The sequence below is a fragment of the Podarcis cretensis genome (assembly GCF_951804945.1).
Source record: "Podarcis cretensis genome assembly, chromosome: 5".
NCBI classification, from domain to species: domain Eukaryota; kingdom Metazoa; phylum Chordata; class Lepidosauria; order Squamata; family Lacertidae; genus Podarcis; species Podarcis cretensis.
The window spans coordinates 88,267,912-88,291,524 of record NC_137174.1 but is presented as its reverse complement, the minus strand read 5'-3'; the positions used below and the strand labels follow the sequence as shown (position 1 = coordinate 88,291,524).

General features: G+C 46.0%; 1 protein-coding gene across 1 annotated transcript in view; it reads left to right on the top strand.

Moving 5' to 3' along the window:
• Positions 1 to 13,529, top strand: part of SPATA16 (spermatogenesis associated 16) — a 168,721-nt gene extending 155,192 nt beyond the window's left edge. Inside the window, exon 11 of the mRNA XM_079977989.1 lies at positions 13,210 to 13,529. Coding sequence (XP_079834115.1) covers positions 13,210 to 13,332 — 123 coding nt within the window. The 3' untranslated portion in view covers positions 13,333 to 13,529. The remainder of the gene's footprint in view (positions 1 to 13,209) is intronic.
• Positions 13,530 to 23,613: the final 10,084 nt, after the last annotated feature.

Sequence of the window (23,613 nt, the reverse complement as noted above, 5' to 3'; positions counted from 1 at the left end):
TGGGGATCTAGGAAATGAAAAGATTTCTTGAGAGCAAGTAACAAACAAAAGAAAGAAATCAACGCTTGCTTTTGAGGGCCATTCCTTCTGGCTCCTTTCCATCAGTGGCCAGAGTGTTTTCTAAGCAGCCTTGACATCAGAAGCAGGGAACATCTGAAGCAAAAAAAAAACACACAAAAAAAACAGTTGCCCAGCTTCAAAACCAGCTCTCCCAGTTTCACAATCACCCCAACTGCTTTGCACATCCTCCCCTTGCAACAGGATCCCCTCAGCTGAGAGAGGGTGTCTGCAAAAGTTGGAAGGTGGTAGCTGGCAGTGAATAAGTCTTGGCTTCCAATGGCTTTGACTTGGTTCTCATAGCCCTGTGAGGTCAAGATGCATGACACATAATGTTCACATCTTCAGATAAGTAGGCAGGACGGAAACAACAGACAGCACATACCGTTGGTGGGCGAAGCTGATCTCATTGGGATTAGATTTTGCCCCTTGCTAGGCTTCTAGCCTTTATACGTAACCATCAAGCAAATCTTGTAAGGACATGGCAAATGCAAACAAGATTTCGTCCTTTCCACACAGAAGCTGCAGTCAGCATCATTTTAAAAGGGCTGGGGTGTCACGGCCATTAAAAGGCGGCCATTTTAACCTTTAGAATTGCCCCAGTGATCTTTCTGTGGCGAGTCTCTAATGCCTGACCCATCTATTTGCACCACGTACGGCTTCCCTCTCGCATTCCTGGCACTGAGCACTTCCCACGAGCCCTTCGAGATCAACCTCTGGCTTCGAAAAATGACAATGTCTGCAGTGCAGTTACGAGCCGCCAGTGCTAAAAATCTGAGGCGCTCGAGAAAATTTATGGACGGCGTAAAACGAATTGGATTTAATATCAAATTAAATAGCACAAGGAATAAACTGCACCGAGCCTATTATCTGTTTACATATTTCATTCCATAAAAAACCCTCACTTTTTATTTCTTGTTGAAGCTGCCACGGCACTTAGAACCTGGCACCCAGCAGATGTTTTGTGGGAAAGGGACACCCTCGCTGCCGAAGGTGGGCCTTGCCTGCCAAAAAGTACCTGAGGCCTCGTGCAGGCAGAACCATCTGTTCCTCTGGGCTGACAGAAAGCCAAGTGAGGCATTTGACTTTGGCTGCCAGCCTGTGAGCTGGGGTTGCTTATTTGACCACCAAGGCCTGGCCCTATATGAGATTTTACACACACATGCGCCCGCGCACGCACACACACACACACACACAGAGAGAGAGAGAGAGAGAGAGTTCATTTACAGTGGTACCTCGGGAGGCGAATGGGATCAGTTCCGGAGCCCCGTTCGCATCCTGAACAGAACGTAAGATGCAACTGCGCGTCTGCGCGTGCGCGGGTTGCGTTTCGTCGCTTCTGCGCATGTGTGCGACATCATTTTGACTGTCTGAGCATGCGCAAGCAGCGAAACCCAAAAGTAACACGCTCCGTTACTTCCGGGTTGCCGCAGAGCGCAACCCGAAAATACTTATCCTGAAGCGTATTTATCCCAAGGTATGACTGTACTTACAAAATCCAAGCATCAATCAGCAGTTGTGAGTTCTCTTTTTTTAAAAAATAATTTTTTTATTAATTTTCCCATTTTTAACAAATACAACAAAAACAACATAGAAACAAACACATAAATTCATAATTTCTTAACCTTATTTCCATAAGCCTCTTTTCTCGGACTTCCCCATACCTTCCCCTTTTTGCATCCTTTTATTTTTAACAATTATTCAACAACCCTTTTAGCCAATTAAATATAAATTCATTCTCCCTTTCAATTTCACCCTAAATCAAACAAAATTTACCGCTGTAATTCTACGTCTTCCTCTCCCTTAGCATTTTAGCACTCCTCAATTTTATAGTAGCTCTTAAGATATATTTTAAACTTCTTCCAGTCTTCTTCCACAGTCTCTTTCTCTTGGTCGCGGATTCTGCCGGTCATTTCTGCCAGTCCCATAAAGTCGATCACTTTCGCCTGCCATTCCTCCAGCGTGGGTAGCTCTTGTGTCTTCCAATACTTTGCTAGAAGAATCCTTGCTGCCGTAGTAGCAGTTGTGAGTTCTCAAATGAAAAACTTTCCAAGGAAAACCAGAGCTATTAATAAACCCATCTTTCCTCCAAGAGTCTCGATGAAGCATACACATCTTCTCCCAGCACCAGTGACTGGCCCCAGGTCACTCAATGAGGTTCATAGCCAAGTAGGAAAATGATCCTGAGTCTCCCTAGATCATAGTGTCATAGCATTGCAGAGTTGGAAGGGACCACAAGGGTCAACAACAGGGGGGCAGTGCGCCCCGGGTGCCATGTCTGGGGGCTGACAAGAAGGCACCCCGTGGGGGCGTGAACAGCCATGTGGAGGATCCTCCATTTGCCGCTGCAGCTTCGAGCAGATGATCCAGGTGCCAGTGGCAAACTGCTTTGTACAGTCACACACATGCGCTGTAGGTAACGATGCCGCACATGCGCTGTACATAGCGGTTTGCCACCAGCGCTGCTCGAGCATTTCACGGACTGTGGTGGGATCCGTTGCCGCTACAGCCACATGTAAAGGATCTTCTCTTCGCCGCTGTAGCAGCAACGGACTGCTATGTACAGCGCATGTGCAGCATCGCTACGTACAGCGTGTGCATCATACGTAGCGATGCCGCACATGTGCCCTACATAGCGAAGCCCCACCCCGGGTGTCACGACGCCTTTGTTCACCCCTGATAAGGGACATCTGGTCCAACCCACTGCAGTGCAGGAATCTCTTGCCCAACGTAGAGCTCAAACCCATGAACCTGAGATTAAGGCTGGATCTGGACACATCAAAGAAGCGTATCAGTTAAACGCATTGCAAACTTTGTATGAGAAATCGGGTTGGCAAAAACAGAACTCCACAGCGCCATCTGGTGTCACAGTGTTAGAATGCATAAACAATGCATATAAAGCAGGTTTTTTCCTTTGCCAGTGTAGCTGAGCCCTAAAAGTGTCTCATGCTCTTCCAACTGAGCTATCCCAGCAGTCCTCATATGTGGCACCCAAAGTAGCTCACAGACCTGACTTTCAAAAATAACAATAACATACTTTTTAAACAAAACAGCTAACTTGCTAAAAGCAGCAGCTGCAACGAAACAGCAACAAAAGCACATCAACAGAAAAGCACACGCCTTCGTTCAGCATTTTATTTACCTTTCTGGGGGCCAGAAGGCAAATGGTTAAATGAGCCTCTTGAAGGTGCCACCATTAAGAAGGTTCCGTCTCAGGTGCTCCTCAAACATACCTCGGAGGGCAGCAGGACACAAAGAGGCATCTCTGCTGGCGAAAGGCTCTTCCTCTGAGTTGCGCCTCCAATAATTTAAAGCCAGGAAACACTTTCATCTGAAACAGCCCAATTCTGGTGACATGAGCCCTGGCAGCTTCAATGAAGACTTGCTCTTTGATATCCCCCCGGTTGCCACCTGCCAACTGCATCGCTTCAACCTGACATCCAGGTCTCGCACTTTAAATGCTTTTCAACAAAGCAAACAAAAAAAGGAGCCAGCATTTCCCAAGGAGATGCACCGTCGTGCCTTCCCCCCCCCCCGCCTTTTTTTTTTTTTTAGAAAAAGCAGATGAACTGGCAACTTGAAAATGGCAAAGAGAGGAAAAGGGCTGATGTTCTCTCCCGCCCCAATTTTGCTTTTTAGAATGAAAAGTGCAGGCAGAAAGCCATCAGCTAGCACTGTAGGATGCTATAAGCACCTAACATATTTTTTTTGGGGGGAGGGAGAATAGTATTTTCCACCCAATGTCTTGTCAAGAGGCAGAGTTTGGGGTGTGTTTGCTTTCTCCCCATCCTGTTCATGCAGTGATTTGGTGCCTGCATGGACCGGCGACACACAGTTTAATTATAGAGCTTGATTGGCTTCAGTGCTACAGCAGGAACATCATCAGCCGGTTGTGGTGACATAACAATCAATTATGCAGTCAACAGTTCCTCCCACCCTTCGCACAGCACAACAGAAGATGATGGTTCTGAAGTCTCCTCCTGACAGATGAGACAGAACTAGAATAAATCAGGGATGTACACAGGATTCAGTTTGGGCCCTGATGGATACAGCCCTCCTGTGTTTGAGGTGCCCCGTTTGTCCCAGGGTTCATCTAAGTCCACTTACATTGTTCCGACCTACTGGGTCATCGAAAGCTGGCTCTCTCTTTTTATTTATTCTTTTGACAGAAGCGACTAAAATCTGCAGAAATGGCTAGCCCTCCAAAGTGGGTAATGCCTTCCTGCACACCTTCCCAAGTTCAATGATGATGATTATTTTTTTAAGAGAAACATATATAACTTTTCTATTTTGGGACAGAATTTGCAAGCCAGGTCAGCTTGCAAATTTGCAAGTCAGGTGGAACTTGCAAGCCAGGTCAGCTGGTCTATGAGCATAAATCTCATCAAATTTGAGATAGATAGCTTTAGCTGGTTTCCTGCAAGGGCAGCTGTTACTATAACAGAGTGGGTAAAAATGGAATAACTAAGTGTTTATCCACACTTAGGTTTCACCCCGTTGTTTCTGAGCACAGGTCCACACTTCCAAGTTCCATGTCCCAACACTCTTTTGTTTTTTTGGCCCCAGAGTTTTTTCCGCAAAGACTTGTTCTTTAAAGCTGAAGCACAACAAACGGCATTTTGGGTTTGCCATGAGTTGCTGTTTGCTCCGAATCAGCTTGAAGAGTGGGGTTGTTGTTGTTTGACAAAGGAAGCTCCAGAGCAAAAAGAAAAAGAAAGAGTGCTCAGACACAGTGCTTTAAGGTGAAGACCTTGCCTGGACAGCATGTTTGCCCTTTGTGTTTTGTTGGTGATGTTTACGTATAAGGGGTTTATGCCTGCAGAGAAAAGGTATAATAAAGTGTTAGGTGTGCTGGTTAATTTTGGGCGTGTTTTTCCTGCACCTGCAACTGGTTAAGCATGTAAGAGCGAGTCAGCAAGTGTGAAGCAAGTTTGCTCATGGCCAGAGCCTGGTCTATGTGTTGGAAGGCTGCAATGAGACTCTGTGCTGCTGAAAGGACCATATATTACAACTGCATGTAACCTACAAGCTGTGGAACTGCTTTATACTGTCAGCAAAGGCACTGACCCTACGTAAAACTGTCTGGTGCTTTTCTGTTCCATTGGCACACTCTGCTGGCATGCTGAATGGGCATTCTGCACATACTCCCCTAAAATAAACAGATTACAGCAGCAACCTGATGTGTAGCACTAGCAGTGGGATAACCCAGTTAATCATTTGGGCACAGAATTCCAGCTTTCTCTGACCTTTATGCAAAGGGCTAAGTTGTTTGTTATGTACTGAAGTTCTCACCCTGGGCCAGCAGGGGGATACTGTAGTTAGTTTTCACTCAGGTCCACATATGTAAATAAGGAATTGAAAGTGACGTTCAGTGATTGGATATGTACAGAAAGTTGTTACTGTTGCTTTGTAGTTGAGCTCTATATAAGCAAGTTGGCTGAACCCTTCAGCCAGTTCTGTTCTAGCCTGTGAATAAACAAGAGCTGTTTGTAGAATCGCTGTGTCGTCTGATATGTTCACCCACAACTTAACATTGTTTATATCCCCTCTTGTTTCCCTCTTATCGAAGGAAGCAAGCTGAGACATGACTCAGCAACAAAACACCCAACTGATGCTTCACATGTCCGCCTATAGGTACCAAAGTGGGCTGCACATGACAAGCGGTCCACACCAATAATGTTCTTCCCATACAATGAGAATCCTAAAGCAAGAGATGTGGCGGGACGTGGAAGGGGCAGCCTAAGTGTGAAGCATCATGATGCCATTGCTTCAGGCAGCAGATTGCAGATGGAGCAATGTTATCTTGCTTCCAGATCCAGCCTTCATCATAAAACTGCAAAGCTGTCTGTTTAGGCTGCAGGCTACCGAGGGAGATAGTTCATTCTTGCCTTCGTTCCCTGTCTCCGTGCTTCAGTTTAAAAACACTGTCCAGAGCAGGAGTAGGGGGTCACTGCTGGTTCAACTGAGACCAAGTAGTGCTCAAAATGGCAAGCGCAAGCTGTTGAACTGGAACTCGGCACATCTTATTTATTTTATTTAGAGAGATTTAAAGGTAAAGGGACCCCTGACCCTTAGGTCCAGTCATGACCGACTCTGGGGTTGCGACTCTCATCTCGCTTTATTGGCCAAGGGAGCCGGCGTACAGCTTGCGGCCAGCATGACTAATCTACTTCTGGCAAACCAGAGCAGTGCACGGAAACGCCGTTTACCTTCCCGCCGGAGTGGTACCTATTTATCTACTTGCACTTTGATGTGCTTTCGAACTGCTAGGTTGGCAGGAGCAGGGACCGAGCAACGGGAGTTCACCCCGTCGCGGGGATTCGAACCGCCGACCTTCTGATCGGCAAGTCCTAGGCTCTGTGGTTTAACCCTCAGCGCCACCCGCATCCCTTAGAGAGATTTACGCACCGCTTAATCAAAGGGCCCTCGAAGCAGTGCACATGATAAAACTGAGGATAAAACACAGCTAAAATCTACAAAGCTGGTTTTTTTTATAAAAGTATGCATAGAATAACCATTGTTAAATCACAAATAAAATCAGCAAAACTTTTAAAATGAATATAGGAACTAAATTATGTGTCTGGGTTGTTGGCATCCATCTGTCTCGAGAGACAATGGAGTGTGCCTCTGGGGGTGTAGTCAAACCACTGCATTCGCAGCACTGATGTGACCTCCCCGAGGCACAGGACAGTATGGAGTCCTGGGCTCCCCAGAAGGCAAGACTCCCCCTCTTAGCCTCACTGATGTGGTCCAAAGGAAAGCAGAACAATACGTTTGCCACCAGCCTGGTTGCAGAAAATGCCAGAAGGAAGAGTTGCATAGAAAGCGCCATCCAGTCGTCTTAGGGACTCCACTCTGGATTTGTGTAGGGTTTACTCCTTAACCTTTTCTTCTCCCAAAGATATCCCACAAGGCAGCAGAGATTTGGGATCAGAGTTTTCCTTCTCCTAGATAGGCTACCTTCCCATCTGGGTAGGCTTGTGGAAACAATAACTCCTCAGCTAGCAGCAATCATCCTTAGCTAGCAAGATCGATGGTCAGGGATGATGGGAATTGTAAGCAGCTGGAGACCCAAGTTTGGTCTGGGTGTAGTAGTAGTAGTAATAATAATAATAATAATAATAATAATAATAATAATTTTTTATTATTTATACCCCACCCATCTGGCTGGTTTTCCCCTGCCACTCTGGGCGGCTTCCAACAGAATATTAAAATACAATAATCTATTAAACGTTAAAAGCTTCCCTAAACAGGGCTGCCTTCAAATGTCTTCTAAAAGTCTGGAGTACAGTGGTACCTCGGGTTACAGTTGCTTCAGGTTACATACACTTCAGGTTACAGACTCCGCTAACCCAGAAATAGTACCTCGTGTTAAGAACTTTGCTTCAGGATGAGAACAGAAATCGTGCTCCGGCAGCACAGCGGCAGAAGGAGGCTCCATTAGCTAAACTGGTGCTTCAGGTTAAGAACAGTTTCAGGTTAAGAACAGACCTCCAGAACGAATTACGTACTTAACCCGAGGTACAACTGTAGTTGTTGTTCTCTTTGACATCTGGTGGGAGGGCGTTCCACAGGGCAGGTGCCACTACCGAGAAGGCCCTCTGCCTGGTTTCCTGTAACTTGGCTTCTTGTACTACAAAGCACAATGTGGACAAAGCCCCCAACCACTTTTAATTGGCCCAGCGGCAACGTTGCATCTTGGGCCTGTTGTCGGGATATCAAGCCCTGTATCAGGAGAAACTGGCAACTCTCCCAGGCACCCGGCTTGATTCCCTGTTGACCTCCCTGGCTGCATTCCCCAGCAGGCGCAGGCAAGGTCTCGATCGGCGATTCTTCTCAAACGTGAGAAGAACACACCCCTCTTTCCTGCCCCCCCGGGCAGGGGAAAGAGATAGACAGAAACGTATTTACATGCCTTTATTTCTGTCTTTGCAGCGTTACAAAAAACATGACTGCTCTCTTCAAGCTCCAGCAGTGTAGAGACAAACACTTCCTGGATAGGAATAAACGGAAGAGCTCATATTACACTCTGAGCTAATTCCGGTGCTTCGCACTGTGAATAGACTGCCCCTCTGATTCCCACGGGCAGTTCCAACATTCCCATCATGTTTACTTTTCAAGCTAGCACTTTGCAGCTGCATTGCATCCATATCGTAACAAGCCTCAAGTCTCCTGGGTGCCTAGAAATGCGCCTGCCTCCAAGGAACATCTTAAGCAAACAGGCTGGTTGAGATGGGCAAAAGCGGTCCTTCAGATACTGGAGTATGATGCAACACCCAAACCTCTGGGAAACGCTGGTGATGATGGAGTTGTTTAAGCCATGCTAGTTTGACAAGGCAGACAGGGCTACATGAAAGCTGTATGTGTATGTGTGCGCAGGTCCTATCCTTATACATAACAGTAAACAGTATTAAAATTGATTCATATATTCAGCCAGTCTGTTGTGACCACACAGAGTGCAGGAGGGAATCCACGCTCCACCAGGTTGATGTCAGAGTGATATATTAATTTTACCTTTTTTAAAAAGAAAAGGAGCCGAACAATGGGCTTTGCAGTAGGAATTCTGTGCCCATGCATCTCAGAAATGAGGCGGTGGGGTAGCTTGGCGTGCAATTAATAGCAGACTCCAAGCTATCTTGTGCTCACTCTATTGGGCGATTTGCATTTCTGAGAAAGTGGAGCTGCCTATGAATAAACATGAATGACGACGATTTGCAACTATGTGAGTGTGAGCGTGTATGTGTGGCATTCATATAAGACACCTGGTTGAAGTCCACATCTGTGTATATAGAGATGCTCTTTTAAATTGTTTTAAAAGCTGTTCATGATGCATGAGGGTACAGGGAAGGATAGGCATTTCAACATGCCACTTATTAATATAATTATTGGTTTGATCTCGATGGAGATGTATGGCGTCTGCAAAAATTATCATTTCGCGTCCTTCTTTTCCTATTTTTTTCCTTTTCCTTTTTCTTAAACCGAACCCTCTGGTGAATGATATATCTCAGGAAAATGTATTTATTCAGAACCTCATTCTGATTTAATAGGAAAATAGTTCTTGCCATGGCAATGTGGAATGCACATTTTTCTCCCCGCGCTGACTTTCAGCCGGAAGCACTGGCTTCTTTTCTGTCGGCATTCTCTTTCTTATCAGGAAAACTTGCTCAAGATTAATTTTCCCAGCTTGCCTTCCTTTTAAACTGGCTGTTTTTCAATGCCAGTTAAAAGACAGCGTTTTGATAAATTCCCCATTGCTATGGCGCACAAGCTGAATGAAGGAGCCTGCATCCGTCTATCCCACATGAGGAAAACAACAGAAGGCTTATAAAGGACCCCTATAATGCATGTAAGCATTATGTGTGAACTTTGTCAGATGAGGCAGGCTATCCCAATTTTCTTAAGAAGGGAACAGAGGTGGGCAAAAGACAACATTTCACACATAATGCCCCCAGTCTAAAGATACTTGTGGCATGGACCAATGGTACCAAATAGTATGGGAAACAGCCCTACTAGAAAAATTAACCAATAAACTGAAACTGACATGGGGACAAACAGAAGAAGACGCCTTTTGGCTCTTCTTTATGGCTCCCCTTTATCACATACACAGCCCAACAAGACAATGACAATAATCCACCAACAGCATACAAATCAGTATGGCTAACCTGATCCAAAACACCCACCCACCCCACTCACACATGAAAACAAAGATCACCACAGCCAATCACAAACAAACAACCACACCCTAGGCTAACCCCAACCTCTCTCACCTCCAAAGGAACACAAGTAAACAGCACAAGCAACGCTGACACCAAACCCTACATACTTTAAGCATAATAGAAACATTGCCACCCGACCCCACCCCCACCCATCTTCCCACCCCCTCCACCCCTTTTTTCTCCCCCTAATGTCTCAACAAATGAAACGGATTTGTAAAAATGTTACATGGAAAAAATACGAGAGGCATTACACATACTTCTGTAAAACAAGAAAATCTTTAATAAAAAAAAATGAAGAAGAAAAATAAAGACACTTGTGGCGAGATCCTGCCTTTTAAACCATGCAAGAACTGTACGCATGAGCCAATGCAGACAGACCGCCTAGGGTTTTAAAAATAAAGTTGGGTTTATAGTAGCAGAGTTAGCAGAAGATGGAGGTACCCGGTCTCACCACCCGTTCTGTCTCCCCCCACCCATCCTGTGACATTAACTAGCACTGAAAGTTTACCTGCATTTACATGGATGGCGTTGGGATTCTAAACCTACATGGTAGAAGCTAGTTCCTCACAGATACGTCATGCAGGAGACAGAGAGCTTGAGCTTGGGAATTTTGCGGCTTGGGAATTGTTATGTACTGAGTTGAATAGGATCCAAACTGCAGCAGTCTGATTGGTCCTAGAACAATAGGATTCAGAATGCAGCAGTCTGATTGGTCCTAGAACAATGCAGCAGTATGATTGGTTGGCAGGAACCACCCAATCATGCTCCAGATAGAAGTGAATCCACAACCTGATTGGCTTACAGTAGAATTCCGGAATTAGCCAATCATGTGCGGCCCATTGTGTAAATAATGTATATAAAGCAGATACTTTGAGGGGACATTCATTCATTCCTCCTCACCACCATGAGCTGAATAAAGAGCATGAAATCACTTTGCGACTCTGAGTATATTTCAGGAATTTTTGGGCTCAAGCTTGGGCTTGAGCTTGGGAATTTTTCTGGAAAACACAAAATGTATTTTCCCCTATCTTACCTGTTGGTCACAACCCTGCCCTCTGCTGCCTAGAGGCATGCAAGTTTGCTTACACCCAATAGTCCAAGCCAGCCCTATTTTTTTCCCCAGACCGGTGCCCTCCCAATGTTAATAATAATAATAATAATAATAATAATAATAATAATAATAATAATAATAATTTATACCCTGCCCTCCCCGGCAGCTAACACCAGTAAAATTGCAGTAAAAACATAATGGGGGGCGGGGGGGTGGGGACAATTTAAAATACAGGTTAAAATGCAATTTAAAATGCAGCCTCATTTTAAAAGTAGCCCATAGATCAAAACCATAAGGGGAGGGAAACATAAGGGTCAGACTGAGTCCAAACCAAAGGCCAGGCGGAACAGCTCTGTCTTGCAGGCCCTGCGGAAAGATATCAAGTCCTGCAGGGCCCTAGTCTCTTGTGACAGAGCATTCCACCAAGTCAGGGCCAGTACTGAAAAGGCCCTGGCCCTAGTTGAGACCAATCTAACCACCTTGGGACTTGGGACCTCCAAAATGTTGTCATTTGTGGACCTTAAGGTCCTCCGCGGGGCATACCAGGAGAGGCAGTCCCATAAGTACATGGGTTCTAGGCCGCATAGGGCTTTAAAGGTCAAAAGGTAAAGATAAAGGGACCCCTGACCATTAGGTCCAGTCGTGGCCGACTCTGGCGTTGCGGCGCTCATCTCGCTTTATTGGCCGAGGGAGCCGGCATACAGCTTCCGGGTCATGTGGCTAGCATGACTAAGCCGCTTCTGGCAAACCAGAGCAGAGCACGGAAACGCCACTTAGCTTCCCGCCGGAGCGGTACCTATTTATCTACTTGCGCTTTGACATGCTTTCGAAATGTTAGGTTGGCAGGAGCAGGGACCAAGCAACGGGAGCTCACCCCGTCACAGGGATTCGAACCGCTGACCTTCTGATCAGAAGTCCTAGACTCTGTGGTTTAACCCACAGCGCCACCTGTGTCCCTTTTAAAGGTCAAAACCAGCACCTTAAACCTGACCCTGTACTCCACTGGAAGCCAGTACAGTTGGTAAAGCACTGGATGAATGTGATCCCGCGGGAAGGACCCCGTAAGGAGCCTCGCCGCGGCATTCTGCACCTACTGGAGTTTCTGGGTCAGCTTCAAGGGCTCGTAGAGCGAGTTACAATAATCAAGCCTGGAGGTGACCATTGCATGGATAACAGTGGCCAGATCAGGGTGATCAGTTTTGGACTACGAACCAGCTGGAGCTATCATGGCCAATGGTCAGGAATAATGGGAGACATAATCCAAAACATCTAAAGGGCACCATTTTAGGGAAGGCTGGTCTAAAGGCATGTCTGCTGTACAGATTTAAACTGGTTCCTAGCATGCCTGTTCATAGCTGTCAAGTGTCCCTTATTTGGTGGGACAGTCCCTTATCCCAGCACCATGTCCCGCTGCTGTCCCTTATTGATGAGGCTTTGGTTGGCTGCTGGCTGGGCTTTCTGCCTTTGGCTTGGAAGGGCTCAGAAGTTGAATATACCCGTGCCCGGAAAATCCCTTATTTTGGCTGCTGATCCCTTATTTTCAAGGCTGCTGGTCCCTTATTTTCAAATCTGTAAGTTGACAGCTATGTGCCTGTTGCTCATGGCCTCCTATGAAAAACACTTGGGAAATGTAGTTCTGCAACAGGACTAGGGATCTTTCCCTGTGAATTCACTGTCTCCATCACACCATGGTTGCAAGTCCCAAGAATATTTGGAGAAAGCCAATACAGATTATTTCAATCTTGTTTAAATTTGTAATAAGGAAGCTGTTGAACATATTCTCTGAACAATACTTCCTATGATTTATTAAACCAGTTTCGATATAATTTTAATGTGTGTGTTTTAGAGGAATCTTCTGGCTTGGATTTATTTTTGGGTCTCTTGTTAAGTTATTCAGTCCAGAAAGCTAGGTCAGTATAGTTGTCCAGAGGCAATGCCACACCCTACAAAATAGGAAGAAATTCACATAGCCCATCATTTCCAGCCTGGGACCCAAAGCAGTTTAGGTGAACAGGACACTCCTTTTGCAGATGTGAATGCAAGGAGTTTTGTCATCTGTCTTGACACGGGGGTGCAGTCTCCAAGGACAAGTCCCACAGATAAAGTTTCCAAAGAAAAGTCGCATGTACTATTTTCTGTTGTTTGGGCTCACTCTTGTTTTTGCTAAATTAGGCGCCACTGCCTATCTGTAAAATGGAAATAGCAGAGACCTAGCTCACAGGATGTGCGTGAAATATGCCTTTCAAGGTAGAATTTTACATCTAAATAATAATGCCATCATTTCTGACGGGAAAGTAATCCATTTAAAAAAGAAATGTTGTGTATCTGCAAGCAGGCGGATGCCGCATTGTTTGACAGTCCATATCCTTTTATGTTTGCCTACAGGTTGGAATAATAGAAGACTTCTTATACCAATTAGAAGATAGTTTCTTAAAGACCAAAAAACTCAGAACAGCAAGGCGGCAGAAAATGAAAATGAAGCGGCTTCAAAGCAAACAGCCATGCTAGACCTACTGGAGGACGAGGCCCCCATCCTGCACCAGAGATGGCAAGAGAGGACATTAATATAGCAGGAGTCTGACAGCTGGGACAACAAAGGCCGGCCTTCAAATTAATGAGGTGTCCTCTCCGTAAGGCTCATCTTTTAGCAACAAGCTCCTGCACTTCATTAGTCTCATCTGACAGGAATAAAAACGTTCATGGGATGCTTGACTGGATTCTTATGCAGAATGGGCTTGTTTATCCAAACCTGGTGGGGAATTTGGATCGCTGCAACATCCCCTTGCGTTAGGCATATAACGCAACCAGCCAGGTCTTGCGAGAGGTCTTTTGTAATCCAGAGTTAAGCAAAGCATGGGAACGTAAGGAGGGGCTTTCCATGTGCGAGGTTTTGGGAGAGGGCCGCAGCTCAGTGGTAGAGCAACTGCTTTCCATTCCAAAGGTCCCAGGTTTTATACCTGGCATCTTCCAGCAGGGCTGGGAGACTGTGGCTGAGCCTATGCCCCGTGCTGCCCAGGGCAGGCACGCTCCCGAGGGGGGAGGGACACAGAGGGTGCCCTCCCAGGTGCGGGATAGCCACTCGGATGCACGGAGCGGAGCGCACCCCCTGCAGCCGGGGGCAGAGCAAGCCGCCCATGGCAGACATTTGGCACGCCGCACGGCCGTGACTCCCAAGCCTCCCCCCAGCTGTCAAAACGAAGGGCAAAGGGTGTGCTGGTCCCGTGGGTTACCCGAGAGGCGAGGTCCAAGTCCGGTCAATTGTCAAAGGTGCAATGAGGAGGCAGTCCGTAGTAGCTGAAGCTGGGTGCAGGACAGGGAGTCGGGTGAGGTCAGGAACAGGTTTGCAAAGAGAACTCTCTCCCAAAAGAGAGCCTCAGTTTCCTTTATTTTTTAGGTAAAACTTGAAATTTAGTTGTTGCTGTTTTAAAAGAATATATTTAGAGACCCGCCATAACCCAAAGTGCTATCATTTACATAACTTGTGTGTGAACCCAGCACTTCTTTCAGACTATTCACATGTGTGGCTTCTTTCTTTTGCTATCGACTGCATCCCGATCAAGCTTTGGCTAGCATGGTTGGCTTCCTCCTCCAGATACCTGTGGTTTTCTCACCACCCACCCATGGAATATATTGCCTCCTAAAACCCAGCAAGGTTTTCGTAAGTTCCTAAATCAAAATGCATGCAGAAAAATAAAATAAAAGCCACACGAACCCACCAGCACGAATTATTAGCTTGAATTATGCAACTGCGACTCAAAGAGATTGTGTGATGGAATCAAAAATTGATCAAATGTTTTCTGCATAATCCAAGGTGGTGTGGATTCTGAGATGGGGCACAATGGCGGAACAGGTAATTGTGCGGTTGTTGTTTTTTTTTGGGGGGGGGGGTTCCTAACAGGCTGACACACGTTCCTTTCTGATGAAGGCATGCGAGGTAAATAGGAAGGTGGATGCCACAAGTGTCATTAAAAATTGCCTTCTAATTTTTTCCAGCTTGCTTAAAGCACCAGGTTCAGAAAAGAAAACTCTCTGATGCTGGACCGCAAGGGTCTCATGGCACTTCCCTTGTCATGCAGCTTAAGAACAAAGTTGCCCAGGGCTGGCTGGAGACCTTTGGCCACCTGGAGCAAAGGGCAAGATGGAGCCCTCCTTCCAAATCTATGTATAAGATCCAACCAGTATTAGAGTCTCACTTCAACCATGGTGATAGGATAGCTTTCTCCACTGCATCCGAGGACAACAGGCTAGATCAGGCCTTATCCTCTAATGCAGGGAAAGCCAACATGGTGGCCTCCATAGGTTTTTGGACTACAACTCCCATTATCCCGCAGTGTTCACCTCAGGAGCTGGCGAACCCTTGCCCTAATGCCTTGCTCTCTGGTCCCCAGAATATGCTGCCCAATGCAGCCAGCACCTCACTCTGTCTAATGGTAGAGCTGGACCTGAACATCTCTTCCTAGGGATCCATACCCTCCAACATTCCTCTGATGAAAATAGGGACATCCTATTCCATACCCTCCAACATTTAGCCAATGAAAATAGAGACGTCCTAAAGAAAAGTGGGACATTCTGGGATCAAATCAGAAACTGGGGCAGCTTCTATAAAACTGGGGACTGTCCCTGGAAAATAGGGACATTTGGAGGGTCTGGAGATCTGTGTGAAATTGCCCCAGTGCTCCCTTCGGGGATGGCAAAAACTTTTTACCAGTCCCTTTAGCTGAACCAGCTGAAACATCCCAGTTTTGATACGCGGGATATTGGCAGGTATGCTATACACTTAACCTGAAAGTAAACCCTATTGCACTCCAGTAGGGTTTTTTTCTGAGTAGGCCTGCAGAGGACTGTGCTGTTGGCCGATTTATTTGATATCACCAGTGGAACCCTTTACAAGACTTGCCTTATATGTATATTGACAACATGCCCAATAAATAGATGGGTGCGTGTGACCTCTTAAATACTTTGGACTGGTGCTCACTAGAATGTTTGCTTTTTCAAAATAAATAAACCACACTCCAAAATAGTCCAGTAAGCAAAGGACCCGGCCTGTGCTCCATTCTACAAGGTTTGCCAAGGTTTCAAGTACTCAGGTCCCGTAATATGTAGTGATTTCTAAAATGGCTATTGCGGTAAAGTGGTTTCTCTACAGCGGGACACTAATACAATTCCTTGCCAAGGGTGTAAGGGGCCTTCGATATTGTCTCTGCTAAGGTAGAAGTTGACAGCCAGAGCCAATGGGGGCTGGCTGAGGTTGGGGGGCAGAGCCCCATTCACCCTACTGAACCAGCCCCCACTGAGGCCTCCCCAAAGCATGGAACCCGCATTGGGGCCTACTTTGCAACAAATCCTCACACAAACACTCCGAAACAAAGTAATGAGGGACCATATCTGGCAAAGATCCCTCTCCAGATACTTTTGTAGAGCGGCAAAAATAAATATTTTTTTCAAGACAATGGAAACAACTTTTTGAGGGCTTCCTATGGAAAATGCCTGGCCCCCTCAAATGTTGAAGAAACCAAGTGTGCAGCAAGATTAAATTATATAAAGGCAGTGGTGGGAAGGTGGTACCCACTGAGAAGTTAAATGATTTGCCTAAGGGCGACAGTGCGAGGCAAAGAAGGAAAAGAAACCCAGAGGATGAAAATACCACCATGCAGTAATTACAATCAAAGGACAAATTCAGAAATGCGCAGATCTGCCCTTGCTGTTCTTCAAGAATAGCACCTGGCAATCTCCTCTAGGCCACGACCTTCTTTTAATCTTCTGACCAGCCGAGAATGGTGGGTCTGCATTCTTCCAGGTGCCCCTTTTTTTAACATTTCTTTCTTTCTCTCTCTCTCTTTTTGCAACAATTATTGTCACAAAGAGCAGATTTAACAGCGAGCCTTTTTCTTGTTACAATCCATCACGAGGCAATGCCAAATCTGGGACGCCTTTGTGCCGCCTATGAGAGATGATAATAGAATGTATTACCCTGACCTTTTCCGTTTGCTTGGCAATGCTATCGGCGAGCCTTCCCCGCCCTCTCTCTCTCCTCCCTCTTAACCACCTCATTAACCTGGGAGGGGGGGAAAGGAGGAATGGACAGACAATTAGCCTGCAGAATATTAAAAAGGTTAACACTGAATGGCAACCCCCCCAGTCTGCAAGTGTTGGAAATCTGGTATCGTGTTCTGCTTTCATAAGCTTCACACACCTAACTGAATAAACCTGGCGGGGAGGAAGGGCTTTGCTTTTGCACATGGCCAAAGATGAGAGATTGAGAAAAATAAAAAATAAGAAGAGCAGGTGACTATTTCCATTCTAAAAGGTGAACGTTTCTCCCCAAGTCGTGGAGGGGCATGAGAAAGAAAAACGAGGGTCCCTGGATAAATAGTCTTTGATTCCTGGTGACTAAGCGAAGTGTCTCACAGTTATGATCTACCTGGGCCTGAAATTAGACGTTTCGCATGTGGGAGGAAAAGATGAAAGAAAAAAAACTTTCTGGCACCCAAAGCTAGAAAAGGCTTGTCCTGCTTACGCCTCATTAAAATGAACAGGATCCAAGTTTGGTCGTGACTCACTCACATTCAATGGGACAAGAAACGCAACTGGCGTTCTGAGTTTGGGGCATAATTCGTGAGTCTTGAGATAGTCAACAGAGAAGGAGGGGAGGGTTTTCCCATGGCCCTCCAGATGTTGTTGGACTCCAACTCCCATCAGCCCATCGGCATGGCCAATGGTTAGAGACGATGGGATCCGTAGTCCTTTCCCCTCTGACTCCTGAATTATAAGACCTGGAACTTGTTGAAACACCTCCCATGCCTCCTCTGCTGATGCTGCAATATTGGTTCTCTCTTTTATTCATCACTGTGATACCAGCTCTCATTGATCTATTTACTGGCACATTCCCTGCATTAGTCTCGACACCTGCAGTTCTGGACGCTCACTTGTTCGGTTTGGCCAATCTCAGCGGCAGGCCGAGAGCATGCGGTGACTGGAAATCATTACAAACCTGATGCGGATTCAATCTCTTGACCTAGAAGTCAAGTTCTGAATTTCATTACCCAGTTAATTCTCTTGAGATCCATTTCCTAATTCAATTAGCCATCTCAACAGCACTCCTCCTCCTCCTCCTCCCCCTGTTATCCCTACTGGCCACCCGCATCTAGTACATGGCAAAACTCATGGACCTAGAACAAGGATGGAAAGTGCGTGAATGGCTGGCAAATGTGTTAGACTTAAGTTGGAAGTCATGATTATTTTTTATACACTGCAGTGGCTCCGTTTGTGGAATGCTCTCCCCAGGGAAGTTCGCCTGGCGCCTTCATTATACACCTTTAGGCGCCAGGCAGAAATGTTCCACTTTAACCAGACCTTTGGCTGATTGACATCCAATGCCCTTTTAAAGTGTGTAGTGGAGGGAGGGATCATTGGGTTGTCTTTGTCTTTATTTTGTATTTTGTGTTTTTTTAATATATTGTGATTTTATTATGTGAACCACCCTGACATCTACAGGTATCTACAGTATACTACTACTACTACTACTATTAGGGACGCGAGTGGCGCTGTGGTCTAAACCACTGAGCCTGGGGCTTGCCGATCGGAAGGTCAGCGGTTCGAATCCCCGCGACGGGGTGAGCTCCCGTTGCTCAGTCCCAGCTCTTGCCAACCTAGCAGCTCGAAAGAACGCCAAAATGTGCAAGTAGATGAATAGGTACCACTCCAGCGGGAAGGTAAACAGCATTTCCGTGCACTGCTCTGGTTTTGCCATAAGTGGCTCAGACATGCTGGGCACGTGTCCCAGAAAAACTGTCTGTGGACAAACATCAGCTCCCTCGGCCAGTAAAATGAGATGAGTGCTGCAACCCTAGAGTTGTTCACGACTGGACTTAACTGTCAGGGGTCCTTTACCTTTCCTTTTTTATTATTATTACAAATGCCAAAACAGCTTCTAAGGGATCTATAAAAACAATTCACCATTAAAACACACAGTGGCATTAAAGCATCCCTAATTAAGGCAATGAAACAAAGAATCAAAAAGCATAACAATTAAAACCGCTTTCAAAGGTTAAAAGAACAAAACCAAAAGTCCAGTTTAGGGGGGTGGTTGCCTAAACAGGTGTGTCTTCAGGAGCTGGCTGCATGCCAATACTGATGGGGCTTCTCGTATTTTGGCAGGGAGAGCCTTTCACAACACTGGTGCCACAGTGAGAAAGCCTGCCCCTGAGTTACCATAAGCCGATAATCATCAGTCTGACATTCATACTGTCCTTAGTGACCACTGAAATTGGTTGAATATGGAGCTTATCTGCAAGGTGGGGGATGGGATGCTACGACATTGAGCTTTCTTCTTTTTTTACTATTTTTACCATCACAGGGTATAAGATGATATATACAGTAGATTTCCAGGCCTTGGCAACTGCTTACAGGCTTCATCAATGCTTTCACAGATACTCAGGAGGGGCAGCATTATGAAGACCATCTGACATCTCAGCTTTTCCTCCTAACCACTCACGTATCTGGATCCATCGTGTAGACACTATGCCTTCTGGACATTCCCAAAGACGATTCGTGTCCTGTTCTCCAGGCGTTCCCAATTAAATTTCCACAGATCAGGCCGGCCCCATATTCTTTTGGAAAATTAAGAGATTTCACTTATATCAGAGCACAAGGTAGTCCTAATCAAACCTGAGGCTGCCTTGGGCTTGCCTCCCAAGCATAATGCCCCCTTTTTAATGAGCTCTGGATTTCGTCTGAGCAATCTTTTGAATATCATCACCAGCCATTTCTGTGAAGCGTTCTATCAAACATGGCTTCCCAACTCCTCGCAGGTCCCTGCACAGAGGGTGGGTGCTGACCGCCTCATAAAGAACTCCTACGCTTTCCTTAACAATGGAAAGCTGGAAAAAGTTAAAGTTAAAATATGCCATTCTTGTTAAGGACCATTCTAGCGCTGGGAATGAATTAAATTGCGGAAACGGCCTCAAATCCTGGCGGGTGAACTGTCCCATTCTGTAGATGAAAGTTCAAGGCTTCATTCTCCTTCATGGGGATGCGGCAGAGATCCATGAGGGGAAATGGCACATGAGGGAACATGCCAAGCCATTGAGGCACCATTAGATACCTTTCTCTATTCTCGCCCACAGCGCTATCATTTTGCTTAAAAAAAAAAATTATGAAAAACCCCAACGCAGAATTTCATATTAGCCACCTAAGCTAAAATGGCCTACAGACATTTTACTTCGTGGAGGGATCAGAACATTAGCTTTTCCATCATCAAAGAGAAGGGACACATTTTCAATTATACTAAAACATACAAAGTGATATTTCAAGGAAGGATGAGGAAAACAGGGCTCGATGTCATCCTCACCCAATGCAAAGACATGGTGACAAGCCTGCTTGCTGTTTTCTTATGCTTTTCATCCTTTTCGTTTCTAAAGTTGTAAACTTCCTCGGACACCTTCAAACAGGCTTCGCCAACAGAGTGCCCTCCGCCCCAGCCAGCATAGCCCTAGGGTCAGGGATGGCTGGAGACATGGTTCAGAATATACGAAGGGCACCATATTAGCGAAGGTAGCTTTAACAGGGGGCATAGGTAAAGGTAAAGGGACCCCTGACCATTAGGTCCAGTCACGGACGACTCTGGGGTTGTGGCACTCATCTCTCTTTACTGGCCGAGGGAGCCAGCATACAGCTTCCAGGTCATGTGACCAGCATGACTAAGCCGCTTCTGGCGAACCAGAGCAGCGCATGGAAACGCCGTTTACCTTCCCGCCAGAGCGGTACCTATTTATCTACTTGCACTTTGACATGATTTCAAACTGCTAGGTTGGCAGGAGCAGGGATCAAGCAACAGGAGCTCACCCCGTAGCGGGGATTCAAACCGCTGACCTTCTGATGGGCAAGCCCTAGGATCAGTGGTTTAACCCACAGCGCCATAGAAATGCAATGAACAGAATGTGCCATAGGTTGATTAATTCTCAAAAAAAAAATACCAGTTAAAATATTAACGATTAAGCTTCTCATCCGTTTGATGGGCAGGATGAGAACAATATATTTGTTCCCCAAACCCTCGAACCCTGTCTATCCTCTGCATTTTCAGCAAACTTGACACCAGATGCAAGGACAGAGCTCCAGCCGGAACGTTTGGAACAAAGATGCTCCCTGTCCCCTTATTATCTCTAAGCAACCAGCTTAGATGGCTTTAAAAGGGGGATTAGGACAAATCCATCACTCATCAGGATGCCTATATGCAACCTCCAGGTGCAGTCAGCAGCATCCTGGGTACCAGTTTCTTGGGAACAGCAGCAGGATAGGACTACTGCCTTTATGTCCTGCGTGGGGGCTTCCTAGAAGCGTCCGATTGGCCACCCAACAGGATCCCAGACTAGATCAGCTTTTGGTCTGCTCTGGCTGGGCTTGTCTTATGTCCTTAATAGGCTGCCAGCCATTGCTCCCATAGCTGTGAACTGTTTTAAGTCCACAGCAGCACCAACAAAAAAATCAAAATAAAAAAATTCCTTCCACCTTAAAGACCAACTAAGTTAGTTCTTGGTATGAGCTTTCGTGTGCATGCACACTTCTTCAGATACACGGAAACAGAAGTCACCAGACCCTTCTATATAGTGAGAAGGTGGGGAGGGGTATTACTCAGAAGGGTGGTGGGATTGGGTGATTGGCAGATAGCTGTGATGAGCCTGTTGCCGACTCTTAACGACTCTTAACGACAAAAATCAAATGATTAGACTGTTACCCATAGAGCTTTGCTAGTGTTCACAGCCTAGCAGAAACTTCTGATCTGAGAAGGTGCGAGCCTCCACTACTTTTTTAATTGGGAGCCTGATTCGTTCGCTGTTCCACTTGTGACACGCACACACCAGTGCACTGCAGAGGAGAGAGAAAAGTGGGGGACCCAGGACTCTTTTGGAAATCAATTGTGCTCATGTTTACTTTCACCCCAGGCTGAGACGCTGCGGAAGTAACCGAAATATTATCTTTGTCATCGCAGAGCAGCAGAAAGCAATGGAGGTGCTTCCCATCCAATACAGTCAATAAATCACTTCCTCTTTAGGCAAAGAAAGGGAGAGTTTGCATATTTATAAGGACACTGATGCTGAGAGGTAGTTAGTATCTTCTCTTTCTCCCGCCCCCCTCCCCGCCATTCCGAATGGCAACAAGCAGCAAGCAGGCTCCGTCATTTTGAAAAGGTGCACGAAACAAAACTCCCGAGCCGTGTGATTTATATTCCACTCCACTCCAGTCTAGAAGACTCTATAACTAGGTTAATGCTGAGCATGCTATGCTTTCCGGATGAGGAAAAGGACAAGACAAGTGCACACAGCAGCTCGCGAGGACTTATAAGAGAACAAAAAAAAAAAAACCCACCCCACAATATTCTGAAAAAGTAAGCTTTCCTTGGTTCTTCCGACTCAGCTCTGTACTAGGCAGAATAGGGCAATGATGGAGGGGCCTTTTAGCCATCAATTCCTCAGGTTACGCAGGGAGAGAAATAGGGGCAGAGAGGACTGGATTATATTATGGAATTTAGAGTCTTATCTACACCACAAAATTAAAACTTGAAGAGGAAGGGAAATAAATTAGTAAAACACCTATACACATCTGTAGCATAGTGTATGCCCTGTTTGGATCAAGTATAGCCCTGGTGATTTAAATTAAGCTGCTTGGCTTTGTGTAGCTGGAGTAGCATTTACAATATTTCATACTTGCAGCTCCATATTTCCCTTGGTCTGTTCTCAAGGACAAACATCCTTTAGCTAAACGGATCTAAGTGAAAGCCACTTCACGTATGATTGGAAGGCACCAGCGAGGAATATGCAAACAGCTCTGGCGCTTTCTTTTCATGCTTGTGGAGTCTTCATTCTGTTGTTGTTGTTTAGTCGTTTAGTCGTGTCCGACTCTTCGTGACCCCATGGACCAGAGAACGCCAGGCACTCCTGTCCTCCACTGCCGCCCGCAGCTTGGTCAGACTCATGCTGGTAACCTCGAAAACACTATCCAATCATCTCGTCCTCTGTCGCCCCCTTCTCCTTGTGCCCTCCATCTTTCCCAACATCAGGGTCTTCTCCAGGGAGTCTTCTCTTCTCATGAGGTGGCCAAAGTACTGGAGCCTCAGCTTCACAATCTGTCCTTCCAGTGAGCACTCAGGGCTGATTTCCTTCAGAATGGAGAGGTTTGATCTTCTTGCAGTCCATGGGACTCTCAAGAGTCTCCTCCAGCACCATAATTCAAAAGCATCAATTCTTCGGCGATCAGCCTTCTTTATGGTCCAGCTCTCATTCTACAACCTCTACAGCTCTCATTCTTCATTCTACAGCTCTCATTCTTCATTCTACAACCAAAATAAATTATGGGTGATATCCAATGTTTGTCATTCTCAGCGTACAGCCACTGAAGTCAACAACCTTCTTCCGTCCACTTACTTAAGTGGGTCCATACCGAGTAAGACTTAGTTGGGTACCACTGTGTGTTGATTGTGCAAAATGAATGATTATGCAGGCTGCCCAATCTAAACAAATACTTGTTTGGCATCCTTTAGTTTTGCTAGTGGGAGGAGAGTGGGAGGAGGACAATGAACTCTTAAGTGAGTCATCTTGCTGGCTTCCACGATTCCACTAGGCATTGCCCATACCCTTTCAACCACACAAGCTAGAAACTTGCCTTTTTAAAACATTCTCAGAAACCTGGATTCTGTACCAAATGCTGCTTTTAGTGCTTTCCCCATGCATGTGATCCTGACCCCCAAATTAGTGTACGCTGGGAGGCTTAAGCAGGAATGAACAGATGAGCAAA